This window comes from Malurus melanocephalus, unplaced genomic scaffold, assembly GCF_030028575.1.
Source record: "Malurus melanocephalus ecotype Western Australia unplaced genomic scaffold, MMel_1.1 scaffold_143, whole genome shotgun sequence".
NCBI classification, from domain to species: Eukaryota; Metazoa; Chordata; class Aves; order Passeriformes; family Maluridae; genus Malurus; species Malurus melanocephalus.
In genome coordinates, this window is record NW_026623375.1 from 1,353,845 (window position 1) to 1,376,603 (window position 22,759).

Consider the following 22,759-nt stretch of genomic DNA (forward strand, 5'->3'; position numbering starts at 1 on the left):
TGAGTTGCTTTGTCCTGAAATGATTGTTTATGACTCAAAGAAAACCAAGASCAACTTTTGACTCAAATGATGAGGAGTTCAGGGAAAAGATAGAAGATTGGAACCATAAAGGTGCTAATCCAATCTTCCAGGAAGATCTTAGCAATTCAYGAGGAATTTCATTAGGAGCTGGAGTGACAGGACAGGGGAGAATGGCTTCCCACTGCCAGAGGGCAGGGATGGATGGGATATTGGGAAGAAATCCTTCCCTATGAGGGTGGAGAGGGACTGGGATGGAATTCCCAGAGAAGCTGTGGCTGCCCCTGGATCCCTGGCAGTGTCCAAGGCCAGGCTGGACGGGGCTTGGAGCACCCTGGGACAGCGGAAGATGTCCCTGTCATGACAGGGGTGGCACTGGATGGGCTTTAAGGTCCCTTCCACCCCAAACCATTCCAGGAATTTATGATTCAGTGATCCTATGTTGGTCACTTAGTAGAAATCTGGGAGGAAAAAAAAAGTTTGAGACCGCAAACTTCGAAAAAGTTTGTGTTCCTCTGTTCTGTCCCTCTGTGCTGTCGCCAAACAAGCATTTAAAGCTTTTATCCCTTTTCTTTACTTTTCTTTTTTTCTTTTCCCACTTCCAGAGGAACATGGCTGCTGCTAATGCATCTTTCCAYGCTCCTGGAGCACCCTCTCCTGTCCAAGGAGCCGCAATTCCCATCTCTGCGCATCGGGAACGGGGAGAATGTACAGCGGGGATGCGCTGGCAGGGCGGGATCGGGACTCACCTTCCCGTCCCCTTTTCCAGCCGGGATCGCCTCCAGCTCACCTGGGCTGCCTCCGGACACCGGGAGAGGGATRCCGAGCGTGACTCACCACTTGCAGCAAATAAAGATTTATTTCTATTAGACTGAGTTCCTAAAGCACTGCCAGAGCTCGTTTGTGGTCCCAAAAACCCCAATCTCTACAGTGTTTCAAGTASATTTTTAACACTTTTATTTTCCCGATCACGCCCTGTTTACTTGGGAAAACACACCTGGGTTATAACATTAAATCGAGTGGCAGAGTTGTCAGTTTGATGAATCCATGGAGGGTCTGTTTGCACCCCAGGGCAGATCCTGGGAAAATCCCACATAAATCAGCAGGGAGGGAATGGGCTGGGGTCTCCCAGGGGTAGCAAGAATGGCCCTCGGGTCCTTCACGTCCCCACAGACTGAAGTGCAGGGTCTGAGGTCCCCATGTCCCCACAACCAGGGGTGTTGAGGAAGTACTTGGGAATCCCAAAAATCTCCGGGACCCTCGAACAGCCGCAGGGTCCTCCTCCACCCAGACAGAGCATCGAGAGGGAGCCAGAGCGGCCCAGCCGGCGGCGCTCCGCCCGGCGCATCTCTATGGTCACCGCGCTGCGCCTCCATGGYCCGCTGGAGGACCGCGCGGTGACGTCAGCGGGATGGCGCTGCAGCCGTGGGGGGGAGGAATCAGTTCCGGCAGCCCGGGGGCGCTCTGGGCGGAGCTCTATGGTCAATCGGCGCTATGTGAGCGCGCGTCTCTATGGTAGGGCGGCGCTCTAGCCCGTGCTCAGTGGTGCGGGCGGGGCGGCGCGGGGCCGAGGCCGCCATGGCCGCCATGGCCGGCGCGGGGCCGGGCTCGGGTTCGAGCTCGAGTTCGGGCTCCACCGAGGGGCCGTGTGTGCTGTGCTGCGGGGAGCTGGACGTGGTGGCCCTGGGCCGCTGCGAGCACCCCATCTGCTACCGCTGCTCCGTGCGGATGCGGGCGCTGTGCGGTGTCCGGTACTGCGCCGTGTGCCGGGAGGAGCTGCGGCAGGTGAGGCCGGGCCCGGGGACTGAGGGAGCGTCGGGCCGGGCGGGGCACGGGGCGAWCGGGGGATGTGCGGAGTGGAACCGGCGGGGCCGGACAGCCCGGCTTATCCGCCCTCTGCCCCTCTGCCGGGGGTGCCGCCGCCGCTTGGGCGAGTGGGAAACAAAATGTGGAGAAAATGGAGTTTAGAGTAGACGTTTATGGTTTGAAGTCAGCAGGGCTCGCTCTGGCAGCACAGGATGAAGCCTTTGCTCCCTGCTGCTGGAAGCATTTACTCCTAGGAGGGATTATGGAATAATGGAATTATGGAATGGTTTGRGTTGGAAGGGACCTTAAAGCCCATCCAGTGCCACTCCTGCCATGGACAGGGACACCTCCCACTGTCCCAGGGTGCTCCAAACCCCGTCCAACCTGGCCTTGGGCTCTTCCAGGGATCCAGGGACAGCCGCAGCTTCTTTGGAAATCTGTTTCTGGATTTATAATGTAGCTTTTGTCGTAAGAATTGAAATAGTTTATTTATGTCTCAGCCTTTCTGGGCTGGGGTTGGTAACTCCAGCTATTCCCTAAGTGTTGCTGCTACCCCAGTAATTCCCAGACTGGGAATGTGCTGGAGCAGACAGTGGTAGGTGGTTCCTATAACACCTTAAACAGTTTCAAAAGCAATTGGGAACAAGGAAATTCCCTTGGAGGAGTACACGGTACAAATAATTTGGGAAGTGTTGTGTGTTTTGTTCCTCACTTTCCTGGGAAGTTAAGGAAAGCAGGAACAGTGGTTTCCCTGCCAGAGTCTTAGGCATTGAGTCACTTGTCACTTAGAGACTCCAGGTTCCCCTGYGATCCTCCAGGGGATGGGGAGGAGCCGAGGGCACGGCTCCTGCCAGGCATTGGCTGTGGAAGGGCTTGTGTTGGTTGAGGATATTTACTCCGCTAGCAGCTGTGGGAGCAAAACAGACCAGAAAAGTGTCCTAATCTCGTTCAAACTCCAAAGGCCAGGCTGGGCCAATCCACGTTGGCCTGGCAGGTTGATAAGATGTCCTGTGGCTTTGCTGWCAGCAGGGGACAGTGCCTGGGGGTGGTGACAGCTGGGGCTGGCACAAAGCTCTGTGGGCGTGGGGAGCTTCCAGGGTTTGTGCCAGCAGCTTAGCTGGAATCCCGCAGCTCCTGCTGATCCCGGTGCTGTGYCCCACAGGTGGTGTTCGGGCGCAAGCTCCCGTCCTTCTCCTCCATAGCCCTTCACCAGCTGCAGCATGAGAAGAAATATGACATTTATTTCATGGATGCAGAGGTTCATGCACTGTACAGGTGAGCTCTGGCTCCTTCCCCAAACGCCTCCCCGGGCACGTGGCGATGCACGGGACGTGGCAGGAAGTTTGTGCTGCGGGAGAGCAGGGCGGTGTGGTTTCCTGGGATTTGGGGAYGTGAGTCACCTGCTGTGCAGGTGCTTTTGGCAAGGTGAGAGGCTGGAGTGGGCCAGTGGCCATGARCACTCAGCAGCTCCTCGAGGCTGTGGTGCTGGATTCACCAGCACAATGCACAAGCTTTACTCTCTCAATAAAAGATAGCTTTTCATCTTTAGCAGCAGCAAACTTGCTGAAAACTTTTCCATTCCTTGCTCTGGAAATTGATAAAGACTTAATTACTGTTATAATTGTAATTATTGTTGTGCTGAATAAGGACTAACCAGGTCCAGTTGTGCCCAMTATTGCATGAAGAGTAACACTGTCTTCACACAAAGATCTTAATTCTGAAGGGAAGATAAAAAAGGTGAAGTAAAAAAAAACCAATGCAGAATAAAAGTGCGACTTCAGCACTGTGTTCTACGAATATTTTTCATAACAATCTTAATTGGGAGGGTTTGAGGTAGTGGAAAGAGGAGTGAAAGAGAAGCCATGCTGGCAGTGGAACCTTTTCCTTGGAGAATTTGGCCTTCTGTTCATCCTGATTTGGGCTGAGAATGTAACTTTGGTACAGCTACAGTTTTGCATGACTTGATATTTATGGAAATGAGGGAGTGGGAGTCTCCCAGTGAGACCAGTGCTCAGCTCTTTTTGGGAGCCATTGTGGGGTGGGGTTTTTCTCTTCTTCCCTAACACAATTCTCTATCTCTCCCTACTGTATTCCTCAGTTTCTGAYGGTGGAATGTGTAATGGAATGGGGTGTGAATGTTGCAGGAATCATCTGACTCTCCAGTAGGGGAAGGGTTTGTTTCAGTTTACTCAGTTTGTAGTGGCAGTGTAGTACATATTCTGTGGCTGCTCAGCTCTTCTCCAGCAGTTGGAACCTTGGTGTAATTTGGTTCCATCTCATTCCTGACATTCAGCAGAATTCTTGGAATAAACAGGTCACAAACATCACTACAGATTGCATGAGGAGCCTTCTGCCAGGGATGGAACATTTGTGTTTTGATAAAGGTGTTGGGGTGCTGAGATGGGATTGGGTCATTTTTGGGAATCTCTCTTATCCCTTAGGAAGCTGCTGCAGCACGAATGCCCCTTGTGCCCGGATGCAAAGCCCTTCAACACCTTTGCAGATCTGGAACAGCACATGAGGAAGCAGCACGAGCTCTTCTGCTGCAAACTCTGTGTAAAACACTTAAAGGTGAGCTGGGCCTCTCCTTGGATGCGTGGGAGGGAGGGAAATTTCCTTCTGTGACCTCCAGGAGTTCCTGGGAAGGATGGGAAGGTAAAACAGCATGGATTTATTTCAGTTCCCTCTGCCTGCAGTGAGGCCAGTTGCTTTATTTTAAGTCTTTCTCCTTCTATAAACTGATTAATGAAGAGGGCCTGGAGGTTCTCCAGATTTTAAATTAAACCCCACGGTGATGTGCCACAGTTGGTTCGTGCCAGGTGAACTGGAATTTGCTGCCAAAAGGGATGGGATCCAGGAGYGAGCAGGCTGACCTGAATGAACCCTAGTAAGTTTGGGAGCTCAGCTGAGTATTTCCTGTGGTCTTGGAATCCCTGGAGCTGATGGAAGGGAAGTGGGGCGGGAGGGCAGGACATTTCTGGGTTGTGGTGTCCTTTGAGCTCTGGTGAGGTGTTTCATGCTCAGTGTAGCCAGCATGGAGGGAATTTGTTTGTCATTTTCAGTCACAAACCATATTAAGACTGCTGCTTTTAAATTTCAGAATATTGTRRRTTTTTATTTCAAAGGAAAACATTCYMTGTTACTTGYTCCCACTGAATAGAAACTCTTAAACTTGTGGAAGTTTAAGTCTATGGCAAAGCCAAACAAACCTTTTCCCAGTCATTGTCTAGGCCAGAAATAAAGGATATTCTGTTCTCAAGGCTTGGTTGATCTTTTTGGCATCTCTGGAACCCTTTCTACCAAAATAACTCATGTAGTGGGGACAGAGGGTTGGTTTATGATACACAGTTTGTTCCCTGAAGTGGATCCTCTGTGTGCAGCTATTTGGGGGTGGTGTGTGAAGAAAGTAAAATGGCTTGCTTGCTGTTTATGGGTTTTTTAAATTTGAGAATGCAAAGTACTGTTTGTTCATAAATACATAGTTAGAATTTCCCTCTCTGCCAGAGCTTATAATTTAAACTTGTTACAGTATAAAAGGATTCCAAAGGAAGAGAAGTCAACTAAATCAATTTTCAATGCTCAGAATAGTGCAAGTTAGATTGAATTTGGATCCATCACTTGAATTTTAATTTCCTGTCCACCAAAAATCTTAGGTGTTGGTGGTCAAATTCCATCTTTTTGAAGTAAATCCTCCACTCCTGCAAACAGAGCAGGAGTGTTCCATTTAGTTCTGTGTCCATAAGAAATAACACAAATCTATAAATACAGACCTATTAATACAATATCCGTGTCCCCAGATCTTCACCTATGAAAGGAAATGGTATTCCCGGAAAGACCTGGCCCGGCACCGGATCCATGGGGAYCCTGATGACACCTCCCACCGGGGACACCCCCTCTGCAAGTTCTGYGACGAGCGGTACCTGGACAATGACGAGTTACTGAAACACCTGCGGAGGGATCACTACTTCTGTCACTTCTGTGACTCTGAGGGGGCTCAGGAATACTACAGGTACTGGGGCAAGYASATTATTTATAGGAGTCCTKTCTCCAGTTTAAACTTGGAGGAAAGATCTCATGGGATTGCTTTGAATTTTGGGGATAGTGGTGTTTGAAGACAGTRGAGGAATGACAGCAGGTTGGCTGCAGTTCCTCAAACAAATAGCCAAAATTCTAATTTTGAGTCTAGCTCGTGCTTTAAATTTTTCTTTATTAATGTTAAGCATTATAAATTGCATTTTGCAGCCTGACAGCAGCTGTAATGATGGACAGRATGACAGGAAATGGCCTCAAGGGGATRTTTAGATTGGATATTGSGAAAAATTTCTTCATGGAAAGGGCCATCAGGCATTGGAAGGGGTTWYCCAGGGAAATGCTGGAGYCACCATCCCTGAAARTGTTTCAAACCATGTGGATGTGGTGCTTGRGGAYGTGACTTGGTGGGGAGCATGGTGRTGGTGCTGGTTGATSGTCTTAAAGGTCTTTTCCAACYTTAATTCTGTGATTCCATGATTCTAATACTCCAAAGTCTGTGTGCAAAGGGGATAGAAGGAATTCTTTTGTTGTGTGCACAATTGAGTCATCAGCTGATGCTGAGCATCAGTGGCTTTGGTTTAACATCTGGGTGGCTGTGCAGAAGTGGTGTCATCTGGAAAACATCCCCGGGGATAAGGACAAATYWGCCACCAGGGCGTGYCCTCAYTTCCCCTTGTAAGAGTGGCCATGTGCCATCAGAAGAACATGTTGGGAGGTGTCAGCTCTGTTCAGCCAGTGGCTTTAGTTTAACATCTGGGTGGTGCATCGAGGACTGTGTGGCTGTACAGATGCGGTGTCATCTGAAAAACATCCCTGGGGATAAGGACAAATCAGCCACCAGGGYGTGYCCTCACTTCCCCTTGTAAGAGTGGCTGTGCCACCCAGCGGGAAGGGTCGCCCAGTGGGAAGGGTCGCCCATTGGGAAGGGTCACCCGTGCATTTTCTGTTCCCAGCGATTATGAGTACCTGCGGGAGCACTTTCGGGAGAAGCACTTCCTGTGCGAGGAGGGCCGCTGCAGCACGGAGCAGTTCACGCATGCCTTCCGCACTGAGATCGACTACAAGGCCCACAAGAGCGCCTGCCACAGCAAGAACCGGGCCGAGGCACGGCAGAACCGCCACATCGACCTGCAGTTCACCTACACACCCCGGCACCCGCGCAGGACAGAYGGTGTGRCTGGGCTGGGGCAYGGACAGAGGGTGGGGAGGGGCTCCYRGGAGGGTGGGGAGGMACAGCTKGGACTGCTCCTTCTCTGGAAGTGCCTGAGATTAGCCAGTGCTTGGAGCAACCTGGTCTGGTGGAAGGTGRCAAGATGACCACAAGATGACCTGTAAGATCTCTCCCAGACAAACCATTATATGACTCTCATTCTCTGAGAGTTTTCAAGAACACCTTGTGAATATTTCATAGCCATGAAGGAATTCTTCCTGAAGAAGGTATACAAACCCTGGAACAGCATCTCTGGAACCCTTTCTACCAAAATAGCTCATGTRGTGAGAACAGAGGGTTGGCTTATGATACGCAAGAGGTTGTAGAGGTTGAGAAGGCCTCTTCAGCCTGAGAGGTTGTAGAGACTGAAGATAACCAGAACTTGCCCAGACAAAGCCCTCTGATGTAGTTTTCAGAGCTGAYCTTGCTTTGAGTAAAAGGCTGAAGCAGGTTCTTTTCGGACATGCCTTCCTACCTGAATTGTAGGATTCTTTTCCCTTATGTGAGTTTAATGAGGACCCATAATTTTAGGAGAACTGCTGACTTGGTCATCAGTAAGATATGAAGATAATTTGTTTAAACCGGCATATTTTTGCATTTTTCAGGCACAGTGTGATGCTCACATTAGAGAAATAACTGAGAGTGATCATCTCTCCCTCCTGTTTAGGTGTTGTAGGTGCAGAGGACTACGAAGAGGTTGACAGGTTCAACAGGCAAGGGAGGGCGAGCAGGTTGAGCAGCCGAGGAAGCCAGCAGAACAGGAGAGGCAGCTGGAGGTACAAGAGGTGAGTAGCACAACATTGTGTGRAGTCTTATTCCCATTTAGTGTTGGCTTTTACTTGCCAGTTTACAATATTTTGGTGCATCAGGAGGAAGGATGTGGTACAACGTTTGGAGGCCTCCATGGTGAATCCTTAGCTGAGGGCTTCCAGTCTAAGCCCGTGTCCTAGCTATGTGCTTGGTCATCATGGAATTATTTTGTATGAGGTTTYGGCTCAGGAAGCAAACAATGGAACCCTCAACTCATGGGTTAAATAAACTCAGAACCTTAAATTAATTTCAGCAGCTGTTTTTATGCAAACTTCTCTGAATAGGATTTTCTAAAGTAGGCGACAAGTCTGTGCAGGTTTAGTGGAGTTTTTGGTCTGGGTAATCATGAAATTCCTGTTCTAAGGACCATGCTTCTCATTGAACAAACAGATCTCTGTGTGACCAGACTGAGTACTTTGGAAAAGGAAGAGGGTTAAGTATTGAAATGAAACTTTGCATTTCTATGTCTCTTCATCCACACCAGACCCGAGTGCTTTTTACATCCTGCACATCTTATTTTCTTCTTTTTCTCACTGGACGGGCAGCTGGTTCATTACTGGTGATTCCACTGGGGAAAAMGTCCATCCCAAAACACTCCTCTGTTGTTGTCGCATGTGGACCGTGCATGTGTTGAGAGTTCATGCCCAGCCATGTCTCAAAGAGTTCCTGTGGCCTCCAAGAATGATTCCATACGTTTGGAAATGAACGGGAGAGACAGGTGCCCCCTGCATCTGTGGTGCTGTCTCTCCCAGTTCACACTGGTTTCTTCTGGCCTGGATTGTTATTCCCACACATGGAACTTGGAARTCCAGGGGGGAATGTTGCCTGGCTGGGGTGGATTGGAGCGGTGGGGCTGGTTAAGGCTTCTCAGCAGGTGGCAGCACAAGATCAGGGATGTCACTGGAGCTGGCACCACAGAGGTGAGACTGGAGCAAGGCAGCTGCTCCATGGCCTTGCTCTTTGACCAAGGGAATCTGCCCTGTCCTGCAGGGAAGAAGAAGACAGGGATGTTGCAGCAGCAGTCAGGGCATCTGTGGCAGCCAAACGGCAGGAAGAGAAGAAGAGGGTGGAGGACAAAGAGGATGGCAGCAGCAGCAGCAGCAGGGGGAAGAAGGAGGATTTGAGGGATTCTGATGTGCTCGGCTCCAAACGTGTGCCAAAGTGTTCAAATGATGTCACAGGTGAGTGTTGGACAGGTCCTGCAGCTGCAGGGCATGTCAGTTACTGGAAGGTTCCCTCAGAAAGTTCTTCCTTACCCATGTTTTACTTATTTAAAGTATCATGAATTTCCTGTGTGCCACATCATAATGGGGAACACAGTTAATTGAAGGAAATAGTGATGCTGGGATTTAAATTGTTCTTCTGGAATGTCAGTTAATGACATCATCAGCTGCTGAAAATAGGCCTTGGTGATGCTGCTGTCATGGTCATTGATAGCCCCTGCTCTGGAATGAATGGGTTTGGGTTGAAAACATGTCTTTGCTCTTTCTGTCCCTGTTCCAAAAGAAGCAGCTGCTAATGGAGTGCTCAGCCAGGAAGACTTTCCAGCAATCGGCTCTGCAGCAGGACCTCTGCAAGGGTGAGTCTGTGCAGGGCTGCAGYAGGGACAAAGCACATTTAGAAACTGATTGATATTCTGCATTTCTGGGGGAAATAATTTTCCAGCTCATTGGATCTCGTTAAGGCATCCCCTGCCCTGTGCCCTCCTGCCTTGAGCTGTTCTGTGCTGCTCACCAGCATGAGCAGCATCAGGTCTTGCTCCAGCTCCTGGCTTGATCTTAGAATCATGGAAGAGAATAATGGGATATCCTSAGCTGGAAKGCACCCACAGGGATCATGCTGTCCAACTCCTGTTGTGCCACACTAAGTGACAGTCTGAGGAACTGTGGTGAATTGTGGGTTTGTGCTGTCCCTTGGGGTTGTGCTTCCTCAGTAACTCCAACCCTCTCCCTTCCCCACAGCTCTGCCCAGCCAGCACTGGTTAAGCTTAAAGAAGAAGATTTCCCAAGCTTGTCCTCATCTGCAGCTCCCACCATCTCATCAGGGATGTCTCTGGCATACACGGCAACAGCCAGAAAAACGGCCTTCCAGGAGGAGGATTTCCCAGCTCTGGTGTCCAAAGTAAGGCCCACCAATAAGACAGTCACTCACATCACATCTGCGTGGAATAATTGTTCCAGTAAAAATGTRGTCAAAGCCATGAGCAGCCCCTGTGTCAACCAGCCAGCCAAAAAACCATCCCTGAACACCTCCAAAGGAAGTAAGAAGAGCAATAAACTCTGTGAGTCGGATGACGAGGACAGCGGCGGTGGCCTGACCACCCAGGAGATTCGGAACACCCCGACCATGTTCGACGTCTCGTCCTTGCTGGCAGCTTCTACCTCACAAACTTTTACGAAAGTGGGCAAGAAGAAGAAGCAGGGGGTTGAGAAGCAGAACCAGTCATCCCCTCGCCCATCCCAGGAGACGTTGCTCCCCAGGCCAGCCACGGAAAAGCCCCTGGAAGCGGAGCAGCCAGCCAAGGTGTTCCCTGCTGCTCACGGCCCTGACAGAGCCACAGCTGTYGTGAATGGTCACTCGGATAAACCATCAGCTGCCTGTGGTGCACCCAAAGAGCCCCCCGGCCTTAAAAAGCCCCCAGTGACTAACAAAAGCCCGTTACCTCAGGAAGACTTCCCAGCTCTTGGGAGCTCAGGATCAGCCAGGATGCCCCCGCCACCAGGTAAGCATGGAATGAATAAGAGCCRTGGAATGGTTTGGGTGGGAGGGATTTCAAAGATCATCTCGTTCCACCCCTGCTGTGGGCAGGGACCCCTTCCACTATCCCAGATTGCTCCAAGCCCTGTCCAGCCTGACCATGGACACTTCCAGKGATGGGGAAGCACTGCTGGGCACAGCCAGTTTGSCTTGGAGAGAGCCCAGAGAACACATGGATGTGTTGCATAAACTCCTGGCTCTCATGTGAGGTTCTCCTTCCAGGTTGGTTTCTGGCGGCAGAGGCAGCCTGGGTGTCACAGAGGGGCTGGAATGCCCTTTGGGAATCACCTCTGCCCCACAGCTGGAGGTGTTTGCTCACAGATGAAGAGCTGGTTTGTCCCTGTCCCCAGGGCTGACAAATCCGTGTGTTGTGCTCCAAAATCTGCCTTGGAAGCTGCTGCAGGCAGAGGGAATCTCTGGCTGTGTCCTGTCCCTGCTGTCACTTGTCACTTCACATCTTCCTGTGCTGGCAAAGGTTTCCTGCTGTGCTTTTAGCCATGACCTTGTGAAAGTGGAGAGACAGCAAAAAACGTAACCTGGAGTGGTTTTCATGGAAGTGGCATCACATCAGGAGGCACCGGCACCGCTGTTCGTGCAGCTCCTGCTGGGAGAGGCCAGGCCAGGCCCGGTGCCTCCTCCAGTGATTTGTGTTCACTTTAATAATGCAGAAGTGTTTTTCATTGTGACTTGGAGTGGGCTTTCAAAATTATTTTYCATTGAAAAAGTAAATGAATAATTAAAGCACTTTCTCTGTAGAGGAACATCAGCCACTCTCAAGTGCTCCTTGAAGATTTTTTTTTAGATTTTTTCCAGTACAGTGATGTCTGCACTGCAAACTTCTCTTGGTGCTTCTGCAGAGTGTGTCAGGCACCGGTGTGGGTTTTAGCCAGGGGTCTGTGGGTGCTCTAATTCCTGTCCCTTTCTTTCTTCCCTGCAGGCTTTAACTCCGTGGTGCTGTTGAAGAACCCTCCTCCGCCTCCGGGCCTGTCGGTGCCTGTCAGCAAACCCCCCCCGGGCTTTGGTGTCATCCCATCCTCCACCATCTCTGACCCTGTCACTACAGCTCTGAAAGAGTGAGTCAGGGGCCTGCCAGGGGGGTTGGGCACATCACACCCCACTTGTGTCACCGGGGCTGCCAACAGCACACTCAGGGTTACTCCAAGCAGGGTGGAGATTCCCGTYGGGAAGTCCCAGGGTGCTGTGGGTTGGATTCAGAATTACATAAAAAAAGCCCTGTGGAGGTACAAGTTTGAGGAACTAAAAGCCTGTGCGATGGTTTGGCTGCTCAGACCTTGTTCTTTCTAGATTTATTTGGAAATCTGCAGTTCCAACATATTTCTGCACATTCCCATCGATTCTGTGGGAGTTCCAGGAGCAAGTGCTGATGCATGTCCTCCTTGGTGACCTTCACTGCTCTCATCTTTCCAGTAGCTCCTCTCTGGCCCTTCTGGGATTGAAAGGGSAGTTTGTGGGAAAAGGGGAAGGAGAACTTTGTGTCAAATGCAGAACCTGCATTAACTGTGGGTTTATTCATAGTGAGGTCTTTGCTCACATYTTTTGAGTGGACCCAGCTCACAAAGCAGCACATCAGGGCCATGTTAAACTTGAATTTTAAACATTCTGTTTGTKTAAAGCTGGAATCTGACACAGAAATCCCATATTTTATTCTGACAAGACAGCTGCTTACAGCAATGCACATGCATATGGGTGGAGGAAGGACATGCAGCTGCAAATCAGAACAGCCTTGTGATTTATGTCCCAGGGCATGGGTGACACAAACCAATGTCAGGGTCACTTCTGCTCTTTCCTACTGCAGGCCAAAATCCTGTCATGGATCATACTTGATACCTGAGAACTTCCAGCAGAGGAACATCCARCTCATACAATCCATTAAAGAATTCCTTCAGAGTGATGAGTCCAAGTTCAATAAATTTAAAACTCATTCTGGGCAGTTCAGGCAGGTGAGTGGGTTCACAAAGCCTCCCTTGCTGGGAGAATTGAATCCCAGTGGGATTTTTAATTGATAAATATATTTTCCCCTCTAATTTTTGCCCTTCCCTGTCCCCCGCAGGGGCTGATCTCTGCAGCTCAGTATTACAAAAGCTGCCGGGAACTGCTGGGAGAGAACTTCAAGAAGATTTTTAAGGARTTGTTGGTGTTGCTGCCAGACACGGCCAAGCAGCAGGAACTGCTCTCTGCTCACAACGACTTCCGGATCAAGGAGAAGCAAAGCTCCAACAAATCCAAAAAGAACAAAAAAAACGTTTGGCAGACAGACTCCCCCACCGACCTCGACTGCTCCATCTGCCCCACGTGCAGGCAGGTGTTGACCCAGCAGGACCTGGTCACCCACAAAGCTTTGCATATCGAGGATGAGGAGTTCCCCTCGCTCCAGGCAATCAGCAGGATCATCAGTTAGCTCTCCCGAGGGCCACACCCCGGGCTCTGGCTGGGGATGTGCATTTCTGGARTGAGGTTTGGCGGCGTGGCGTGGCTGGGGCCGGTGCCGGTTGAGGCAGTGAGAAGCAGGTGACTTGGGAAGCCCTCCTGGGCAAAGGGATCACGGGAATGTGCCAGAGCTCATCCCCACCCGCTGGCTGAGCTCCAAAATCCAGGCTGGGGTTAGGCTGAGCTTCAGGGTGGGCAGGCAGGGCTCCTTCCTCCTGGAACATGCAATAGCTGGGAATCCTTTCTGATCTGCAGAATGACAGGGGACACAATAGGGAAATAAGCTTCTGGTTTGGGGGTCTTTCTGGTTTTGGGGTGGGGGAAGTTTATGGATCACTGAAATGAACAGAAGTGGCTTCCCTTGTAACATTCTGATTTTTTTTTGTGCTATTTCAGTGAAGATCACGCTAGTCAGGGGTAAAAGGTGCAGGAAAGTGCTGCTCACTGGGGCGTGTGTCCAGGAGAGCTGCAAACACTGGGCTGTAGAGTTTTCCTTTCTGCAAACAGTCAGTTCTGCTGCTTGAAGAATTGGGCTGATCTGTGCAAGATTTGGAGTTGCCTCTGACRTTTTCTGTAAAGTTCTTTCAAGAAACTGATTTTGTAGCCCTGCATGTACAGTAACAGCATTAAGGCTTTACTCTCYGTAAAGCACACGGGAACTTTATTTAATGACTGCCATGTTTCTAATTTCTTGGATGTATTACTGGTGGGAGCTCCCAACAGCATCCTGGGACATTAAATGCTGCTGATCACTGACCATGTTTTCTGCAGTGCCTTTAAGTGCATTTATCTGTTTACAGTGGTCTGACACCTGCACCCCCCTCGGTGACACCGGGCTGATGTAGCTTTGCTCGTGTCCCTTGGCATCCCCAAATTYCACCTCAGAGCAAGAGGGGGATCTCTTCTCCTTTGAAGGGGCTCCTCCAGCAGCAGCTCTGAGGTGATGGGAGTGCCAGGAGTCCCCCGTGGCTGTAGTACAGTGTCTCATTCTCTCCCAGCTCCAGGTTTAGTTATTTCTAATGTGTAGGAATAAAGCTGAAATTAATTTATGTAATTTTTAGTGAYGAAACACAGCTTTTCTAGCAGCATCATTTCTATGAAATCGAGCTCAGAATATTACCCAAGAGCTACTCCTGCCTACAGCCACTCTTCCTTGCCTTACACGTGTTATTTTTGCTTGCTCTCAGGCTGCAAAGTGCTTTGGGTTTCTTTTCTTGACTATTTAAGACTGTTCTGACTACCTGCCCRTGTTGGATTTGGCCCAGAAGGGGGTTGGGGAGGGGGATTTGGCTGCATGGTTGTTCATACACTGCATGAGTCTGTTCCAGTCCCTGTTCCTGCCTTGCTCAGGCTCCTGGAGCTGATCCTGGCCCCAGGCAGGGACACCTGAGGGGGCTGGGTGCTGCCAGCTGCCCCTACTACTTCCAGTCAGCAACTCTCCCCATCCCTTTGGTGTGGAAAGTTCAGGGAATGAAATGTCTTCCCTGCAGGAGCATCTTCTGTCTTCCCTTGGGTTTCAGTTATTTCTCCAGCAGCAGCTCTGAGTTCCCTGGGAGGTGCTGCTGGGAGTTCCCTGGAGGTGCTGCAGCTCTGGGGCCTGATGTTGCAGTTTCCTTGTTCCTTGTGCTCACCTGATCAAATAAAGTTATTACCAAAATTTTTCTGTTCATTTTTAGCTCTTTATTGAAAATAAGTTGCAGTTGGTTACACAGACAYCGAAAATACAGAATCACAGATTGTTCTCTCAAAAGATAATTTTATATATATAATATATACAAAATTGTAAACATTTTAAACTTATTTCCATACACAGTCCACTTTATACTACACTGCACAGAGGTTAGTGACAACTGCAACTCCTGGAAGCGTCTGCTCGGACAGAGGTATCTGCAAAGAAACTGAACTTCCCAGCCCCCTGGTGGGAGCTGTTGGAGATTAAAACTCTTAAAGGAGCTGAGGTTTTAATGTGTATTGCAACAAAATCCAGGCAGCTGAACGGGGGTTTCAAGTTGAGACAGTGAGGGTTAGGTCTGAGCCTCACTGGGAGGGAAGAAGGGYTTGTGACACACAGAGGGTGAAAATGTAACTGAGAACGGGACCAGGGGGAACCAGAGTCACCTGCTTGGGGCCAGCACGGGCTGAGAGGAGTCTGTAAAATAGACAGCAGCTTCTACTGAGAAAAATGTCCATTCCATGGAGTAATGATGGGATTTCCTAMGGAACAGACCCTGGTTAGAGGGCAGCAGGGGAGCCAGGAGCCAGCCCGGTGTCTCTGGGGGCTGGCACTGGGAGGGACAGTACAAACACCCCTGTAAGAGACTGCTGGACAGGAGAAAAGAAATGCTCTGGGTGTCATTTGTTGTGGCATGAGCTGATGGGACCCTCATCCCAGTGTCAGGAACAACAGGCAGTGAGGTCCCAAGTGCCTGATGTCCTGTAAAGGGAGGTTTGCTCTCAGGGTCTGTTCCAGTCCCCCCTGACACAGCAGGTAAGGGAGAGTGGGTTATTTTTTACTAAATATCACTAAAGCAAAGCTTCCACCTTGCTAGGAACAGCTTGAAACGCTGGCCAAAATTCCAGATCTTTTAATATACTTAAATTGCACAACGCGTGATGTGGTTAGCTCAGTGCTGAGAAACACCTGTGATGTTACARAGCCTCCTGGAGCGAGAGGATGGGGCAGAATGCAGCTCCAGGAAGGGCTTGGGATTGCTGGAATTCTACTCTTTACACCCAAATTTAGTGCTGACACTATGCAGAAGCTTTTAGGCTGGGCTGAGCGCGGCGTGGTCCTGCCCTCTGCGAGCTCCAGGTGCTGCTGACCTCTGGGCAGAACAGAGGGTATACACAGCTTGTGAGGATGGCACAGCCCTGGGTGCTCAGGACGATCCTGGCATGGTTTTGGGACAACTTTCAGACAGCCCTGGCATCCTCTTAGGACGCGGCCTGGGTGGTTACAAGGGGGTGAGTGCTGCTGTACCACAGCTGGGAGAAAAAGAGGARAAAGGAGAGTTGATGTTACAAATGCATGAACCTCCACCCCGGCACAGGGAGTGCACCCATGGCTCTGGATCTCCACCACAGCCCCCTTGGGGTGTGTTTGGTGCCAGCCCCACCTGCACACCCTGCTCRGCCTGATGCCCACACCGAGGTGCTGCCAGAGCCAGCGCAGGGCACCGGTGACACCCAGCAGCTGTGGGGACACTGCGGGGGCTCAGGGACGGTTCTGGGCAGGATTCCAGGGATGGGTGTYCCCCTCCCTCTGAGCAGGGTTAAACTCAGCAGGGCCAGGGCTCTGTGGGGCTGGGGAGCTGCACCAACAAACCCAAAACTGGGGCTGTTTGAGCCAGGTGAGGTGGGCAAATGCTCTCGCCAAGGCTCGCGAGTTTGGGGTTGTCCCATCCTGGCTGACACGGCCTCAGCACGGCCACATCTGACACAGACCCAGTGCTATTCCCTGGAAAAGTGCACCAGCTGTGGGATTGCTGCCTGCCCGAGCTGCCTGCCCCAGTGCCACCCAGTCGGGTGCCACCCCTCGCTGCCTGGCACCGRCACTTTGGGTGCAGAGGATCAGGGCTCTCCTCCCTCGAGGCGCCTGTTGAGGGATGAGGCTGGATGTGATTCCCAGCTCCAGCTAAATCGAGCATCTCTCCTGCCTTCCCACTGCTGGAAAGCCCCTCGGGCACCCAACCCTTCCTCTCCTCCTCCTGCACAGCAGAGCAGCCGGGTGTTTCCACAAGGAAAAGGAAACACAGGATTTTGGGAAGCTGACCCAGCCGCCAGCCTCAGGAAGCACCAGGAGCTGTGCCGGCGTCGTGCCCGTGTCCCTGCTGCCGCTGCAGAGCTCAGTGGTGGCACGGAGCGCGGTGGGATGTGCGTGTGGGGGCAAAGAAAGGCAATGCAGGCCTTGGGGGGACATTCAGAGCGTGTAATATTCAGCACGGGGGGCACACGGGGCAGGACACGTCCCGCAGGCAGACACAGCTTTAGCTCTTTACGGTTACACGGAAACTCTGGAACAGTTATATCATAGTTAGAAAAAATACACTGTACCCAACGAACATTATCTCACGTACAATCAATTTAAACATTTAAATTGATTATAATTTTGCTAAAATATTAACACAAGTACTGTTTGTGCTGCTAAAGTTTCAGTGTTCCCTCTAAGGAAWATATTGCTACAGTTCTATCGTACCCTGTATTAAAATCCTCGGGGTTTTTCCTTTCCCARCAAGACTGACTCCACAAAACCACAAAGATCCTGGAATTCACTGGGGCTGACACTGCACCGGGTTGGGCTGTCCGTGGTCAGGCACCTGCGAGGAGCTGGGCACAGCCAGGACCTGGCGCCAAGGCAAGGAATGCACTTCACCACTGGCAGTGACCTCTTSGGATGATTGGCTGCTTAATTAGTGCATTGATCTGCTGCTCGTTAATGAGCGCATCGATCTGCGACTCAGCAGCAGGAATGAGCTGTGGCCACGGCGCCCAGGAGCTGTGACAGGGAGGGGACAGGGGGTGGCTATTGCTCCTCACGAGGTCGGAAGGCAGCGGAGGCAAGGCAGGACCCCGGATGGCCGGGAGGAGTCTCCAGGGATGGAGCTGCCACCAGCAGGGCTGGGAATTGGAGCTCCAGCTCCTCTGCTCAGCCCGTGGTGACACAGCCTGGACCAGCCACCACCCGGGCAGGTGGCTGACAAAGACCTGCTGGATTTTACACATTCTGTTCTTTCACAAGGCAGGAATTTTGCWGCTGAACCCCCAAAGCTGAGCCTCTTTCTTGGATCCTTTCCACTGATTCTCTTCCCACACCATTTCCAAACAGGGGGCCGTGAGCCCACACGGGATGGACTTTATTGGCTTGTGAAGCCTCTCCAGCTCCCTGCCTGAATCCCTCATTTCTGAGGACTGCAGGGTGACACAYGTGTCCCCACCTGGGGCTCTGCTGCAGCTGACAGAGAGTGGCTGCTCCCAGAATAAAAACAAAAGTCCAGTATTGCTCCTGATGGCCCTGGACATYGAGTCTGAGCCCCTCACCTTGATCCTCAGCTCTCCACACTGAGGACATGTCAGTGCTGCCAAGCAGAAATTCCTGATGAATTGACAAACTTCCCAATCCCCCGTGAAGGAACGGAACCACAAAGCACCACATTCCCACAGGCCATTCCCAATTAGCCACCAGCTCCTGCTGAACTGGCTGCCACTTCCAAACAGTAATTTTTACATCCTCAACCAGAACCCATTGAAGTGTAGAAGCAATCTGGACACTGATCCCAACCCCGTCCTGCTGTGCCTGCACTGTGCCTCTAAACCAAGCTGTGAAACACCTGTTTGGATATTTGTTTTGTACAGTGAATATATACAAAGAAAAGTAACACAGAYACCGCTGATTTCTCCGTGAATTTGGCACTTTCCCTGGAACCCAAACGGGGCCAGCTCACCCCACCGCCCACCCACCCTCGATGGATTCTGTGTTAGCTCTGGAAGAACGAGATARTAACTCCTCAGCTGCTGTTTCCCAAAAGGAAAAGGCGTCCTGGGCTTCCCCAGCAGAGCCAGCGCCCACCGAGGCTCAGAGGGGGCACATCCTCCCGTTCCCCACTCGTGGGTGAGGTGGGACCAACCTTCCTTCCTTCCTTCTGGCTTAGAGGGAACACTGCTTTTAGAAACCCTGGGACAGGTAAGACAAGAACCAATACCACTGTACAGAATTCACTGCACAACGAGCTAATAAAGGGGCCCGGCGCCGACCCGCCGCGGCAAGGAAACGGGAGCGGACACATTTGGGGACAGGCGGGGCTGGCAGCGCCCCGGGCCCCTCAGTACGCTGGCACTTGGTAACCTTTGGGGTTGGGCTCTAAGGTCTCGGTGAAGGGCGGGCTCTGGTAGGTCTCCGTGCTCTCCACGCCGCTGCTGCCGCCGGGGTAGCCGGGGTAGGAGGCGCTGGGGTCGGTGCCGAACTGCTCGGTGGCGAACAGGGACATGTCCGTGCCCAGGCGGTACCGCTGCAGCGCCCGCAGCGCCAGCACCACCTGCACCGAGGGGACGGCGTCAGGGAGGGCAGGGCTGTGGCCCCACAGCACCCCAGGTCCCTTGGGGGAACCCACACAACCCCCGGACCCTGAGTCCCCCAGCACCCCGTGTCCCTCGGGGGAACCCACACAACCCCCGGACCCTGTGTCCCCCAGCACCCCGTGTCCCTCGGGGGAACCCACACAACCCCTGGACCCTGTGTCCCACAGCACCCCGTGTCCCTCGGGGGAACCCACACAACCCCTGGACCCTGTGTCCCACAGCACCCCGTGTCCCTCGGGGGAACCCACAACCCCCTGGACCCCATGCCCCTCCAGGACCTTGTGTTCCCCAAGACCCCGTGTCTCGCCACCATCACACATTACCCCAGCACCTCACATCCTCCCAGGACCCCCCAAAACTCCCAGAACCCTGCATCCCCTCAAGACCCCGCAATCCCCCAAGGACTCCACATGGCCCATGTCCTCCCAGGACCCTACACCTCCCCACATCACTCACACCGAGCACATCACAGCATCCCAGGAAATTGCCACCCCACCCCATTACATCCAAGAGCWAAGCCAGCCCCAAACCCTACCCAAAAACCCCAGAAGCCATTTCTGTGGGACAGGGTGACCCCAAAGCTCTGCCTGCGGGTGGGGAGCCCCGGCTGTGCAGGTCTGGCACTGCTGGCCCCAATAAACCCATCTGCTGTGGGGAGGGAAAGCTGCCRAGTGCCAGGCCAGGAAAATAGGTCAGCTCTGCCGAGGCTCCTTCACCCTCTTCCAGGTTGCTGGAATTGAGGCTGCAAACGGTGGGAAATGCAGGCAGCAGAGCCGGGAGGGGCTCTCTTTTCAGGAGGTTTCATTAACAATTCAATTAGTTTGTAAAGGATGGGCTGAGGAGGCTAAAAAATGCCTGAAGAAACCAGGAATGGCTTCCCAACCATCCTGGCCATCCTTTGGGATGGAACAGGGGACTGGTGTTCCCGCTGGTGCTGTGGGATGGGGAACATCCCCCCACCGCCCTCCCCTGTGCCTGCACAGTGGGCAGCCGGGGAAGGAGAAGCACTGGGATTAAAGGAGATTTATTTGGATAATCATAAAGCAGGGAGCCATTAAACTGGGGGAGAACTGGAGCAAGGCTTGCTGCTGGAAAGCCTCAGCCTGGCTTTTGCCCCMATTCCTTGAAGGCAATGTGGAATTAGGGCACATCCCGAGGCTCTGTGCCCAGGAAAAGCTGCAGGAGGGATGGGGGTAGGATGGAGCTGTCCCTGCCTCTCCACACACARCCTCTGGAGTGGGGTCCCATGGGTGGCACAGCACCCCCGTTCCTGTGGGGTCCGGGTGGGACCCAGCATTTCACACAGCCCTGCCTGAAGTCCCTCTGCTCATGTGGAGCCAAGGGGGGTTCTCAAAGCCCCTTTTCCATGTGGACAGCACAKGGGCCAGTCTGGCTTGTCCCAGGAGGGAGCTGATGAGCCTGGGCACTCCCAAAATGCCCCAGCCATGCCATGGACCTGCTCAGCACAGAGATCCGTTCCTGGGGACTCCAATGRGCCTCCCTGGGGCTCTGACCAGGTCCTGAAATCAGGGCAGCTCGTGGCTGGTGACATGTTTTCAACAGAAAAAAACCTTTCCAGCCCCAGGAGAGGGGACTGAGTGGGYCCCCCACCAGTTCCACGTGTGGGGRGCCCGCAGGTTCCCATGGTAAATCCCTCGCTGCCCACAGGATTCACTTCTCCAAATCCCACASTGCTCCTCCAGCTCAGCAGCGACCCTGGGCAGGTTTCATTTCTGCCCTCCCCGCTCGGGTGGGGAGCTGCACTCACCCAGATGATGATGGAGAAGAAGGAGAAGGTGATGGCTGCCCGGGCRGCGTCGGCGCCCTGCGAGAAGCCCCTGGTCAGCGTCGTCCTCTGCCACTGGTTTGCCAGGAAGCAGAAGGCTACAAACCACAGGAAGGCCAGGAAACCTGCAGGAGAGCAGAGCTGGTCAGTGCTGCCCCTGGTCTTCCCCTGCTGCAGGACCCCCTCAGCTGCTGCACAAACCACCGAGGTTTTCAATAGGAACRGGAATTTTGGGAGCCGTGGCCCAAAAGGAGCTTTCTAAAAGAGGCGGATGCAGAAACAGAGATGGAAGGAAATTTGTGGGGTTATCTCAGTGTGTTGTCTGCCTGAAGTTCAGCTCAGCTACACCTCAACCTGATCTCAAAGAGCCCCAGGGATGGCACATCCTCCCTGGGTATGTGGGAGAGGGACTTTTCACAAGGGCATGGGGTAACAGGACAAGGGGGAATGGCCTTAAGATGAAGGAGGGTGGATTTACATTGGATTTGGGGAAGAAATCCTTCCCTGTGAGGGTGAGGAGGCCCTGGCACAGGGTACCCAGAGAAGCTGTGGCTGCYCCTGGATCCCTGGAAGTGTCCAAGGCCAGGCTGGAGAGGGCTTGGAGCACCCTGGGACAGTGGAAGGTGTCCCTGCCCTGTCATGGTGGGGAATGGGATGAACTTCAATGCCCCTTCCAACGCAAACCATTCTGTGATTCAGTGATTCCATGACACGTGAGAGCTCTGCTCATCCCTGCAGAGAATCCCCCTGGGCCCGTGGAGCTGAGCAGACACACTCTGCTGATTATTCCTGCCTGGAAGCAAAGCTGGCTGAGYGAGATACGGCTGCGGCTGCCCTAATTCCATCCCCAGCCACCAGCACTGCCCGATGCCAAGGAGCTCGGCAACAGCCAGGGAAAGCCAGGAGCACACAGGGCCAGCAGTGGGRATGTTTTCCAGCACTGGGAAGTGGAGTCTGGATCTTCCCATGGTGCAGCTTTAAGGGTCTCCATCATTCCTGATAGTTCTGATCCYGTGTGTCAGTGCATGTCGGGAATGCTGAGCTGCCCAGCAGCTTCCCAAGGACCATCAGCACATCAGGATGAGCAGCCAGGCTGCCAGTCCCTGTCTGACTGCAGGGAGAGAACCTTCCTTTATATCCCTTTATTCCCCTTTATTCCCCTTTATCCCCCTTTATTCCCCTGTATTCCCCCTTGTCTTGCCTGGTATCCCTCAACAGGATACAAAACACACACCAGCACATCCACACTCGGTGCTGGAGGCACAGGGCTCAAGGCCTTTAACTCAGAATTTGCTCCAAATTGCAGTTTCAGATACATTCCTTGTCTGCACGGCTGAGCTTGGGAATTCCCAACCATCGGGCCTGGTCCTGGCAGGAAGGATCAGTCAGGCTTTGGGATTTTACAAACACTCCACCCCAAACCCACCCAAATCTCTGCACAAGCACTTTCACTTCCCTTTAGGACGGTGACTTGTTGCCAACGTTAAACGAGACTTCTGGGGTTTATTTCTTAAAGGTCACCCCCAGGACAGGGACYTTTTCTGTTCCCCTGCTGTGACAAGGGGGCTCTGCCAGCAGCTGTTCCCGTTCTGGGGAGCAGATCCAACCTTTGGATGCCTGGCTCTGATGACCAGTGTGAGGTGAGCGTGGGACACTGCTCCCCAAGCTTGGTGCACTGCTCCCACCCTCTGGAGCAAATTCCACTACTCCCATCCCAGAAGGAGCAGTCCTCAGGCATTGCTCAGAATCCCWTTGGGGGTGGTTTGGAAGTTGAGATCCCAGAGGAGAAGCACGAGCAGCTCCCAAGGGTTAATTCC

General features: G+C 52.4%; 2 protein-coding genes across 3 annotated transcripts in view; one reads left to right on the forward strand and one right to left on the reverse strand.

Moving 5' to 3' along the window:
- The first annotated feature begins 1,515 nt into the window (after nt 1-1,515).
- ZNF598 (zinc finger protein 598, E3 ubiquitin ligase) lies at nt 1,516-13,837 on the forward strand. Of its 2 annotated transcripts, none has more exons than XM_057371249.1 (12): nt 1,516-1,803; nt 2,987-3,099; nt 4,266-4,395; nt 5,622-5,833; nt 6,810-7,027; nt 7,734-7,851; nt 8,867-9,057; nt 9,383-9,455; nt 9,838-10,598; nt 11,571-11,706; nt 12,450-12,594; nt 12,705-13,837. In XM_057371249.1, exons 1-12 carry the CDS (start codon nt 1,531-1,533, stop codon nt 13,050-13,052), a joined length of 2,718 nt encoding a protein of 905 aa, XP_057227232.1. In that variant the 5' UTR covers nt 1,516-1,530; the 3' UTR covers nt 13,053-13,837. The 2 variants fall into 2 exon arrangements, with proteins under 2 accessions (XP_057227232.1, XP_057227233.1); XM_057371250.1 differs by having other exon boundaries at nt 1,554-1,803; nt 9,386-9,455.
- A 2,291-nt stretch (nt 13,838-16,128) lies between these two features.
- The window catches only part of SYNGR3 (synaptogyrin 3), a 16,297-nt gene continuing 9,666 nt past the window's right edge, over nt 16,129-22,759 (reverse strand). Inside the window, exons 3-4 of the mRNA XM_057371251.1 lie at nt 20,925-21,067; nt 16,129-19,113 (exon numbers count right to left, since the gene is read on the reverse strand). Of these exons, the coding sequence (XP_057227234.1) occupies nt 18,901-19,113; nt 20,925-21,067 (356 nt within the window). The 3' untranslated portion in view covers nt 16,129-18,900. The remainder of the gene's footprint in view (nt 19,114-20,924; nt 21,068-22,759) is intronic.